The 12,492-nt window shown below is 39.6% G+C and overlaps 1 protein-coding gene and 1 long non-coding RNA gene across 4 annotated transcripts in view; one reads left to right on the top strand and one right to left on the bottom strand.

Moving 5' to 3' along the window:
* Nucleotides 1–197: 197 nt before the first annotated feature.
* LOC103384202 (transcription factor jun-B) lies at nt 198–1,886 on the bottom strand. Of its 3 annotated transcripts, none has more exons than XM_008317631.3 (2): nt 1,726–1,886; nt 198–1,457 (listed from the first exon to the last, which is right to left on the bottom strand). In XM_008317631.3, exon 2 carries the CDS (start codon nt 1,417–1,419, stop codon nt 520–522), a length of 900 nt encoding a protein of 299 aa, XP_008315853.1. In that variant the 5' UTR covers nt 1,420–1,457; nt 1,726–1,886; the 3' UTR covers nt 198–519. The 3 variants fall into 3 exon arrangements, with proteins under 3 accessions (XP_008315853.1, XP_016890572.1, XP_008315852.1); XM_017035083.2 differs by having other exon boundaries at nt 1,708–1,829; XM_008317630.3 differs by having other exon boundaries at nt 198–1,834.
* Nucleotides 1,887–10,476: 8,590 nt separating this feature from the next.
* LOC107989014 (uncharacterized) overlaps nt 10,477–12,492 on the top strand; it is a 33,551-nt gene continuing 31,535 nt past the window's right edge. The window contains exon 1 of the long non-coding RNA XR_003050602.1: nt 10,477–10,769. This is a non-coding gene — a long non-coding RNA (uncharacterized LOC107989014). The remainder of the gene's footprint in view (nt 10,770–12,492) is intronic.

Here is a 12,492-nt window from a genome sequence, read left to right as displayed (position 1 = left end):
CTTATTTGCCCATTCAAGGGTGTGACGTGTGTGCGTCATTAAAGGAAACAATCCTACGCAGCTGGGACGTCGAGGAGGCGGAAGTGCCGTAAACTACGCAAACCTCCAGGTACTGTCGTAACTAATTCATACATACGGAAGTTTTACTAAGCTAAGAATACATTTATTTCAATAAAATAAAAACACAGGGTCATGTATATTTGGTATATTATATTTACTTAAATATACTGTACAAGTAAAAAACGAAAATAGAAGTTGGCCAAGCTTAGCTTGACAAACAGAAATAACTTATACAAACATGAACAAATGCAGCCAAAGAAAATGTAAACAGGCAGAGTCAGGACGACACTTTTAAAAACGTATCTTAAAATGTTCCAAGTGTTTTAGTCATGTTTGTTTTCCGAGTTCTAGAAAACACAATAGTCCATATCCATCCGTTCTCTGAAGACAGAGTTCATTGATGTCAGTGCAGTTCGTGTCCAGTGTTTTTCGATCAGGTAAAGTGCTTTCGTTGTTTCTTCAGTATGACTTGACTTTGGGCGCTAGCATGAGCTGACAGCCGCTGTTCACATGTGTCATTACCTTCTGTTTGAGCTCAGCCACCTGCTCCCGTAGCAGAGACGCCCGGTTTGACAGTCCAACGTTGTCGTTTTTCAACACCTTCACCTTGTCCTCCAGTCGAGCGATGCGCTCCAGTTTGCGCCGCCGGCATTTGGATGCTGCCAGCCGGTTCCTCAGCTTCTTGCGCTCGGCCTTTATGCGCTCCTGATTCTCCAGATCTATGGGAGACATCGGCGGGGAGCCGTTGTCGCTGCTCTGCATGTCAGGGACGGTCTGGGGCTCCTCTTTAAGGCCACCGTACCTTTGTGAGTACATACCCGCGGCGGCCAGAGAGTTCTGAAAGGAATGGGATCCGTGCGCAACCGCCTGGTGATGCTGGTGGAACTGATGGGGCAGGTAGCTGATGGTGGTGGACGGATAGCTGCCCGCTGAAGACAAGCTTGAATTAGAGGCGCAGCTGCTCAGAGTAGTGTACTCCAGCGGCTCCGGCTGCATAGGGGAACCAAACACAGAGACTGGAGCCGAACAGGCAGCCATGCCGCCGGTACTGATGGACACGTTTGGAGGAGCCATCTGGTTCATCTTGTGCAGATCGTCCAGCGCTTTGACAAAGCCCTCCGCGAAGCCCTCCTGCTCCTCTGTGATGCCGCGGTTATACAGGTACTGAGGCGGTGTCGGTGTGGTGGTGATGATCCCGTTGCTGTTCTGGATGATGAGTCGCTCCAGTTCGGGAGAAGCGAGTTTCAGGGAGCCCACGTCCGCTGCTGCCGCTGCGGTATAGAAATCACCGTCGGCTCCGCGCAGGTGCTGGGACTTGAAGTTTGCGTTCCGATAAGAATCGGAGAAGTTCAGGTTCATGTTCTGCTTTAACAGCTTGTAGTCTGGCAACGCAGCGCCTGGGTGGCCATAAGCAGAGAGAAACGAGTCGTCATAAAAAGGCTGTTCCATAATTGTGGGCATATTTCAAATCAGACAGTCTATAAACACAGAGGAGGAAAAAGGAGCGCTGCAGATGGAGATGATGCCGGCTGGACACAGAGGCTTAAGTGTCACCGAACCGAGTCAACCTCCAGCACAAAGTCCCTGAAGCTCAAAGTTATCGAAAACAAGAGAAAAACTTCCAAAATAGTGCAACTGTTACTGTACCAAGTCGTCGATGTGTACCTTTTGATTGGACTCGGGCAGTGACTTAATCAGATGTTTTCAATCCTTTGGTTCTGTCTCGGGTTCTACTTCTCTCACGCGCTGTTATGACAGCCGGCCGTAGCGGGCAGTTCCATTTATGTCGTCTCAGTCCTGCCTCTCTCCAACCTGTTCTCTGATTGGCTGTCTCCAGACCCCGCCTGCGACTTTTTACGTAGACGAGATGACGTTGTTGCCAGGAACTACCAGGACTGTAAACAAGACGAGACAGATTCGGTGTGTGCGTGGTTGTTAAGGTACCAAAAAAAAAAAAAAAAACACACATTCACACTACATCACCGGTAAAATTCACCGAGTGCCCCAAATTAGAAAAGAAGAGAAAGAATTACATCAAAACTTTAATTCAGGTCTTAAAGAAGTAATACAAATAAAAGTTTGAAGTTCATCCAGTACCATTTGATATTGTGCAGTTACCATCACGAAGTGTTAATAACAACGAGTTCTAATTTACAGAGTACCTGTAATTTTAAGCAAAGAATAAAACCAATCAATCAACTAATCACATCTCAGGTTCCTCAATAGTCGAGTCCTTGTATAAAATGATGATGAAACGTTGAAGTGCATTTTCCTATTCAGCGGGCTGGTCATGACAGCTTATGTCCTTTTCACCAAATTGTGTTGTTATCTAGCACTTCCACCGGAGGAACTACTACAAGGAACACTGGACAGGAACTATGTGGGTTCCACCACAGTGTAGAGAAGCAAAGGGGAATTAGCAGGACTGTAGTAGGACTGTTCAAAAATGGTACCTTCTCAAGGGTTGGTGTAAGAGTAAGTAGAGCTAAGGAAGGTTCCTGTAAAGCCCATCTACCTTATTAAACACATCACAGCACCCTTAGTTCTGTAAGTAGCTTTGTTTGAGAACTTTTTTGGGCGTCACTCATTTAAGAGCTGACCTTTTTAATCCCTTGTCTCTGTGTTGCACGAACCACCATTTAATTCCTAGTTTTTATCTCTTACTGGTTTTTTCTTTTTAAATGTGATTTAATCTTTTTTAAGAGCATTCCCCCAACCACACGCACACTTGACACATTCACAGTTATTGCTTAAAATCTATGCTTACTGTAACTTCATTTTATTTTAGCTTTTTATTTTAAACACTGTAATTCCTGTTCAAACTGCTGATCTAATTGAATAAAAATTAATAAAACTCCAGATCAGTGTGGATAGTTTTTTTTTATTAAAATTGTCCTAACTAAATGGAATTATTGGATGGATAGATGGGTCATAGAAAATGCAACAACTAATAAATTGTCACACATTCCAGTATGTCAATATTCAAAATATATTAGTCAGTAAAATATATCTTCTGTATAAAAACACATTGCAACAGTGTTCAAAAGGAAGAAATTCATTTGTGTACAATAAAATGTACAAACTACCCTAACCCTGAGTCATACTATTCCAACTGCTAGAATCCTGGCCATATATGGATATCCTGGCGCACCAGTTTCCTCCCCTGACAGGAAACCGATCCCATGCTGGCCAGCTTCCAGCTCTCGGAGATGTGGGAGGAGTAGGAGGTTGGAGGAGGAGACACACTGCTGCCTTCTTTTGCCCTGCAGGCTGGGAGAGGATGGCTGAGTGGTGTCAAGTATAAAAACAAAGTAAAAAAAGTAGGCTATATGAAGCATAACATTGTCTGTCAGGGCATGGCCAATTTTCAAGGTACTGCTGATGATAAGAGCAAATATTTAAAAAAGATCATTATAATCCCAGAGCCTGTTCTGAGATACAAGGAGGTAATACTCACCAAAAACTGGTAAATAACTTCAGGAATTACTGGTTGTTGAAATATTACAAGTACCTTGACAATAGCCCAGGTCTAATCCTGACTCCAAGCCTCATGTTTTGGGATTATTATGTTTACTGAGATGAATACGTTCTTAGTGAGATTACAGGAATGAAATGACAGATCCTCAGAGATGTGTGAGAGACATGAGCTTAGATGAACACCTGTTTGATAGAAAGACGTCTTTGTCTGAATGAATCATCTGCCACAGGCCCATGAGCCCCAGCATGCTCACATCTCCTGGAATGCCACCTCCTACCTTTACCTTAAGTCACCTGTGAATATACATATTTGTCTGCGTGTGTGCGCGTGCAGGTGTGCGGCTCTGCGAAATAGTGGAATGATGACTTTCCATTGTGGTTTTTGATTTTTACAGCTGAAAGAATTATGTATTGAACATCATTAACTCTAAAAGAAAAGGTCAGGAGTCAACCTTTGACACCATGATTGTGATTTCTTTTTATTTAACCAGAAGTTATAAAAATGTTTCCTCCATTTACAGTAAATGATGGCAGTATAAAAGTCTAAGCTCTGCGACAATACCGCAGGTACGTATATAAGGAAGTAAAACGTCATGACATCTGTTGACATTTTATTATTATTTACCCTGTTGTACCATAGGAAAAACACTAGCTACAGCTTTTAAAAGCAGACAATGATCAAGGAAATTTTGTATGACACACTCACTTATATCACATACAAAGACCTGAAGGCAGCACTGTGCCGTTTTGCTGTTAGCAAGCTAGCTGAAAGCCCTTCCTATCTGCTCCCCACTTACTGTATAACACTGGTCTGGTGTGTCAGTCAAGAGCTGCAGGTGGACCAACTTTGACAGGCAAGTGTATCTTATATTAATTCCACACAGATGATGACATTTTCTACTTGGGATAAAGGTGATTTGGGAATGGGAATGAAAGCCTGCTTTGATGCCACCCTCTGCCCACGCTTCTAACTTCAATGGGGAGGGTTGGGTCAGGGAGGGAAGATTATAAGATCAATATATACAGTCTTGTATTACAGGTTTTAGTGCAATATATACTGTTCATCTGTCACAACTGTGAAATGGTTGTGTATCACACTGTTATTCTGCACTTTATATCTTGAATTCTTCTAAATCTAGTCATTTTTCTCCAAGTTCTAGTTGTTGTTGTGTTGTAATTTGAACACTCCTTTTGTGCAGTCTTTGCCTCTGTGCCCCATGAAGCTGCAACACAATAATTTCCCCAGTGCAGAGAAAAACAATGATGTTGAACCTTTACCCTTACCTTGAAGTAACCCATGCACAGAAAGAAAAGTTACAAGGCAGCAGCCAATGAAAAATACTTAAAATTCAAACAGCAAAATATTTCACCGTGTACAACAACAACAAAATAAGATTTTAAAAAATTACTATAAAAACAAGATGTCTCTATCACTACAGTCTTTACGATACCGTTTAAGGTATTGGTAGAAATGGAGTTTGTTGGTGGAGGTTGTTCCATGTCGATGGTGTAGGACAAGATAACACAGGTTTCCACCCCAGATCTGTTGAAACTCAGGGAGCTACAGCTACAGCTGACAGACCAAAGGGAGCAGAGGTACAGGAGTATTGCCTAGTAATACTCATGACCTTCAAAGTAGAAATATGGAACAATAACAAAAGTCATGTAGCTAATAAAAGAAGTAAAAGAAGTCAATAAATAAATACCGAGTTGTTTTGAAGTTAATTCAATTTCATTGTTTCTGCCACAGCTTCTTTAAAAATCTTTCACATTAGCAGCTGCGCCATTGAACAGATTGGCACTAACAACTTAAGCTACCACAGAACATTAAAGTTAACAGGATTCTACCAAAAATGCCGTCCAAATTGAACTGCTTCATCTCTCCGTGTGTGTGTCTGTGTGTGTGTGCGCCCCACTCTGTGAGACACACTCCGCCGCTCGACTCTAGAAGAGAACAAAAGTGACACATGATGAGGTAATTATTGGATTTCTGGAGCCATGGTGTGAGGGAAATCGACAGACGATGTACTGTGAAAAGATCAGCCTAAAATAAAACTCTGCACTGACTTGGTGACGTACTCAGATAAAACCAGAACACTCAAGAGGAACAGATGTTAAAGGGAATGAGGAACAACTGGCCAGATTCTCATCTTCAGATGTTTGGTGCTATACTTTTGGTTGTTCATTGATGTGCAGACAATTTGACAGAACCTAGAATCTGAATTCTGCTATACATATACAGTATATAGTGTATTTTTCCTAGTTTTAAACTCCAGTGTTGATCTTTAGTTCTTTATTGAAGTCACTGTCAACAAATGAAATTACTTTAGGGTCTCTGAAGGACAACCACACACATATAATGGATCACATTCTCATCACTTTTCTTGGTTTGTTTCAATACAAACCCAGCGACTTACACTCCCACTGAGAAAATCGTTGTTGTGAAAGACCCAGATCCCAGAAAGCACTTCCTGGACTGAACTGCATAGAAAGCATAGTTACATCATAGTGGCATCATATTCAGGTTCCTCACATTTATGCACTTCCTCTCTAGATATTATTTATTCTCTTTTTTTCAGACGCTGTTCATCAGACTGAGGTCTGTTCTTGTTTCCTATCATTTCCTCGTCCACTTCCCTCACAGTTGGACGCTGATATATCATGCACAGAGAGTCCAGGATCTCTACTCTTCTGTTGTAGATGAGGTTCTTTCATTTGTCTCAGTATCTTTTTCAGAAGTATTTTATCTGAGATATGGTTGTGTTTAATCTCACCTTGTTCATCGTTGTTCATTTCATCCTCTCTCTTTTCATTTACCGTTTTTATAATCTCTATAGTCTTGTAGTCCCTAGAAACACTTGTCTATTACAAATAATTAACTTCCTCCTAAACTGATTAATTGTCAACTTGGTCTACTCTGATTGGGCACCCTAAATGATTAGCATATTTAGTTAATTATCAGATGAAGCCTTTCTTTAAGTATATTATATATCAGTAATTCAAACAACCCACGTTGAACCATGTTGTGATCATGTGAGTTTTTTTTTTTCATAAGCCTCAAAAGAACTCAAATGAACTGCTAGTGTCACAGTGATTGTCATCTTGGTTGTTGTCCCCCATTCTTTGGAACTCAGTGTAGTGTTCTTTGGTTGTGGTTGGTGGTCATTAAGCGTTCAGAAGTTTCACTCAAAACAGCTCCTCACAACAGGGTTTTCAGTTGCACCAATTACAAGAAGTTTCTTGTAACTGAGTTGATAAGTTTATAACTGTAAACATTATACATATAATAAAACCTCACAATAATAATAATAATAATAATACATTTTATTTCATAGGTGCCTTTCTGTCACCCAAGGACACCTTACAGTGAATACAAAGATAACAACACAGCATTAAAAAAACAATAAAACATTAAAACATTAAGAACAAGTTAAAATACAACAGTGGAATATCAGACGGTGAAGGCAACTTTAAACAGATGAGGGATTGTGGGAGTGAATTGATGTTCCTCAATTCCTCCACGGTGACAGAGAGTTCAAGAAAAGCTACCCTCAGTGGGCAGAGAATGCCAGCAGAGAATCAGAGAAATAGAGAAAGAGAAGTAGTTTCAGGGAAACAGAGGGTTGGCTTCAGACGATGGTCAGTTCCAGTTTCACGGTGACCTCATCTTTAACCTATTAAAGGTCACCAGTGTCTCTTTTCTGAGTAAAAAAGAGAAAGGAGAATGCAAAGTTCTTGGTAGTCAAACAAATTATTTATGAGCAACTTTGTCAGAGCTGCACTGCCCACTAACAAAGAAACAACAGTCAATGTCAATACGATAATTCTACAGATGATAGTAGACTTTAGGGCATTTTGCCAGACAAGATAAAACAGTTAATCTAATATTGCACAATTTTAAAAGAAAATTTAATTTAATTTAATTTAATTTAATTTAATTTAATCCAGTAATTCTGAATTACTTTTTTTCCATCATCCTCTCATACTTCAAAGGTGTGAATTTCTGTGTGAATGAATGTTTGTCTCTATCTGATCCTTTGATGAACTGGAGGATTTTAATTTTCCACAGTTTTAAAATTCACAGAAACATACTTGAAACATATGCCAAATTGATTGAGCTCCACAGATTATGGGATCACACAGGACAGCATTCAAAAGCTGTGGAACCAGGGAACGCCGACACACGCCGTGTGTGTGGTGTGTGTAGCACAGCTGCTCAAGCCACAGGAATTCATTTTTTTCAGTTTTTTCCAGTGACTGTAAACACATCACTAATGACTAAAGGCAGTGGCCGGGAGATGAACCGACAGCGGTGGGTTTGAACTTTGTTAGCTGTGATGGGAATTGGCGCATGTTAGGCTAACTAGAAGAGTTAAATGAATGTGATACTTGGAAGTGTACTTATGTACTCAGTGATGAGAAAATCTATAACACCCCCCACACACATACACACATACCTGCACTCCCTCTGATATGAATCATATTGTGAATCTCTTGAAATTCAATAAGTGTGTATAGAAGTGACCAGCTGACGGCTCTGATTACACCGCAGCATGAGCTGGATTACAAAAAAACACCCACAATCATGGGAACCAGCAATTCTCTGATTACAACATTTACCTCAGAAGATTAATAAAGAATGTATCGGTCACGCAGCCAGCAGTGCCTCACTATAGTGCTAGTGAAGCATCGAATTGACTATTGTTATAAGAAGATAAAATGTAGGATGCTGCAACAAAAATGAACCTTTAACAAAAATTGAGGTTTGTTTGCTAACAGCAAATTGGCATAATGTCCCTCCTAATATAGTATTAGGTGTGGAACATTAAGGTAATATTTGGTTATCATAGTACGTGTCATATTTCACACTGAATTTGATTGTGTTTGAATTGATTGTGTTACTTTTATCACTATGGTTACTTTTATGGGGCAACAGGTTAAACAACAATAAATTGTTAACATCTTGTTATTGCACTTTTATATGAATCAGTAGTATTGCATTACTGTCATCAGTTAAATGGCCAAAGATGTTGTGCAACTTGTGGTGACTTTGGTTTGTCAGTAAAATGTTTAGAAAAAGGGTTCTTTTGGTGTTGAACGTAGCAGACCCCTGGAATAATCTTTAGCAGTATGTGTCCATCATTTAGAAGAACTGCAACTACATTTTAGGTTTCTTCACATTTGAGAGGTTCCCTAGAGTGCATCGTGGACACTTTGTCAATTGATATTGCCCCAGGTGGTATTCACCTTTTGGGGTCACATTGTGTTGCAAGCACAGACCTGTTGTTGCTAAGCGTCAGTGCTGCCCAGGTCATTTAATGAGGAAATGAGAATGTGGTGCAGCTAAACCCTCCACACCCTGGCCTCCTGTCACGTCACACTCACTTCTCCTTTCACAAAGAGGAACATTGAGCTGGTGTGATAAACATCTGCAGCACATCCTCCCCTTCTCCGGGATCTAACAGTCAACTCATCAGTTTTAGCCTTCATGTGATTCAGCTGAACTCCTACTCCTACTCCTCCTCTATGATAGCAACAATCTCTTTATCTCTATTTGTTGTTCTTTTTATTCTTCATCTTTTATACCTCCACTTCTGACCTTTCTCCTCCTTATTTTTCATTTTCCTGTTCTTCTTCTTTTAATTCTTCTAATGAAAACAACTTGCCTTATGGCAGTTAAGTTGTTTTGATTCTGATTTGAAAAAAGGCAGATGTTGCACAACATTTACTGGATGCAGCATGTCATAATAAAAACCTCAGCTGTGCAGAGGGCTAGCTGCTAAATTGGACAAAAATTATACTGATGGGATGAATGGAGGCCAAGGTCGCACATGTAACACGTTTGTCTGATTAGATAAGTAGCAGAGTTGGCAATTGGCTGTTTTTGTCTACAGTTCTTTAGAAATTGATCTGACGCTTCTGTGGACACAATCACCGTGACTTCCAGTCTTTATCCTGGAGACTTATAACAATCTGTGGTCATGACTCACCAATTAATAATCCCTAGGAATGTTGAAAGATAAGAATAACACAATGAGTAGATAAACAATGGAACAGGACGTATTGATTATCTCGATTCCGCCTTCATTTTTCTGGTCTATGTATAAAACACAACACAACATCAACCATTATTGTTATATTTTATAATTATAATAATATATGGACTTGTTTTCAGAATCAGGTTACAGGACATCAGCCCTCACAGTTTCGCAGCAAACGTATTATCTGATGATGTGTCTTGTTTGGGTGCGTTTGCTGAAGAGGGTGTGTTTGGTTGTTAGTCACCTGTGTCACTTTTACTGTTTTACTCATCTGCCATCCAAGTGGAGCCATTCTGATGACAGTATCTCTTTCTTTGTAACTGCAGCTCATATTTACTTCAGACACTCCTCTCATTTCTCTGTCTTTCACATCTGATTTCATGTTTTTGGTAAAAGAGTGTACATTAAACAGTTTTGGTAGGATGTCATGGTTGACGATGGCACCAATTGTCTGAAAAAGTACTCTGTATACATGACATTGACAATGTGCACACACCTTAGCGTACACACATTTAATTTTTCTCTTTTTTCTCTTTCATGAATGTGTGTTTTCTCTAGGTCCTCCAGTTTCACCAAATAGTCTAAAAACATGCAGATTTAGACCCTAAAAAGAAATAAGCAGTAGAGAATTTATGATTGCATGCTGTATCATTGTTTCCTTTCAATAATAAGTGAATTTTTTATTCGATGTGTTTAAATAAATGTATTTAATTTAATATTTAATGTACTTTAATGTAAAGTCGTAGACTATCATTGACCCTTCAAGGCAAAAAAACAAAATTAAATTGTTCACCTTATTAAATATCCTTGCAGCTGTAATGTTTTTAAATAGGCTCATTCGATTTTTTTTTTTTTTTGTAATGAAACGTGTGACGTATTTATTGATGGCTGTAACAACCAATCAGCACCTGACTAAGGCCGGGTCGAACGTCATGGTTTAGCAGGTAACGTAAATACTGGACAAAGGAAGAAAACTCGACAAGTTAAAAAAAAAGATTTTAATTTGTTTAACACTATAAATCTGTCATGATAGATCCCGGCCACGTTAGATATGTAGACAAAGTCCGTTATCGTCAAGGAGCTGAGACGTGAAAAATGAATATGATTTGTTACCGTGGAATGTTCTAGAAAAAGACTGGCCCACATTCGCTCTCCGAGGAATATGAAGAATGGGGCTGTGTAACGTTCACAGTAAGTTTATTTGTTTTAGACTCACTCTGTCTTTTGTGTTTGTGTAAAGGGGCTCCTTCCGATACTAATGACGGTTTCTTTTATAGTTCTTTTACAGTTCTATGTTTCATAACTGTGTGTCAGGAACTTGGTCTGTAATTTAAATCTGTAATGAATTCGTCTATGCCAAACTGTTGCTGTTGATGTTTTGTGACGTTGGCACATACGTACATGTACGCTGTGATATTGTAACAGAGCAGTTGAATACTTGTAGTCTGCGTCACCACTGGAATATACAGTATGTTTGCTTTCTTTCGTTCCAAGACCTCTTGACTGTGTTTTATGTTATTTTATGCTTGGGATATAATTTTGTAATCATTTGTAATCATTCTCGCGTGACTCATATTAGCACAGAGATCCCTCAATGCTCTATCTGAGGATTATGGCCATTAATGTAAATGAACTATAAATGCTAAGTCAACAGTTGAATTTTATTTTAGTTTTTTTCATGACAGATGTAAAGTCGTCACAGACCACCAATTTTTATTACATTCATTTTTTTTACATTCATTTCACTTTTTATAAACACTGGACAACTCACGGGAGTTTAAATATGTATTTTGATGGATGGAAAGTGGAAAAGGCAGCTCCATATGGGTTACGTCTGCCCAAGGGTGTACTTGGGCCTGCTGTCTTTTCCTGCCATGCTCATTTGGCCCCAACAATTGAACTGTCATCTGCTAAAGGTCTATCGTTGCTACAAGGCTTTGGAAAAATCTGGGAGGAAGAGATGAAGAAACTGTAGCTTTAACAGGCCTTCATTAAAGCGATTACACGCACAAGACGGCTCAATTTCCCACAGGCGGCCAAATTATGGTAAAGGGCAGGAAGAGAAAAAAGAAAAGGGCTTTAAGTGAAGGGGGTGGACTTCAGAAAGAAGAGTTAAAAGAAACATCATGTAGATGACGCTCTCACTTTTAATAGACTCCTGACTTCATATGCCATGTGATGGAGTGAGTGGTCAACTCCTTACAGGGACAGCCAGCTTTTTGTCCCCAACAAACTCCTCCACCTGACTCACTACACCTACAGGCCACTTCCAGGTCACCAAGCTTTGCATGGAAGACCTTGCCAAAGACGTAGAAGTGTTACTTCTGGTTCAGTTAATAAAGCCCAGCCACTGTTTAGTGTCTGACTAAGGTTCTGGTGGAAGGAGTTAAAGTGTTCATGATGGTTGAATGAACATCTCCAGCTTTGAGGCTTTCTTCACTTTTGTCCTTTTTTCGACTCAAGTTCTGTCTTTATTCCATGGCCATATTCACACTGCAGGGAAAGGTGGTACGGTTTTCTCCTCGTATTTGACTGGTATCTGATTTATCTTTTATTTTATGCATGTTTATTGTATATACTGTATGTATAAGTATATTGGAAAAAAGAGAGGTGTGTGAAGTGAATGTCGCAGGGAGTTCCTAGTGTGCGCTGTTTCAGCATAGCAATCTGGATGTTGTGATTTCAGATAATAAATTAACCCCGATGTGGAGAAATTCTTTGCAATTCTAAAATTTCAGCATTGCACAAATTGCAAATTGCTATGTGTGGGTCTTTCTCAGATATATGGAAATACGTCCACACCGCAGACATGTTGGTACTTTCAGACAAGCCCGTGCTGGCCGCAGTTTTTTATATATATATATATATACACATGTATATGATGGTTGCATTTAAATTATAATGTAAAGAATTT

The sequence above is a fragment of the Cynoglossus semilaevis genome, chromosome 9, assembly GCF_000523025.1.
Source record: "Cynoglossus semilaevis isolate Cse_v1.0 chromosome 9, Cse_v1.0, whole genome shotgun sequence".
In the NCBI taxonomy this organism is placed as follows: Eukaryota; Metazoa; Chordata; class Actinopteri; order Pleuronectiformes; family Cynoglossidae; genus Cynoglossus; species Cynoglossus semilaevis.
This window is presented reverse-complemented; position numbering and strand designations above follow the sequence as displayed.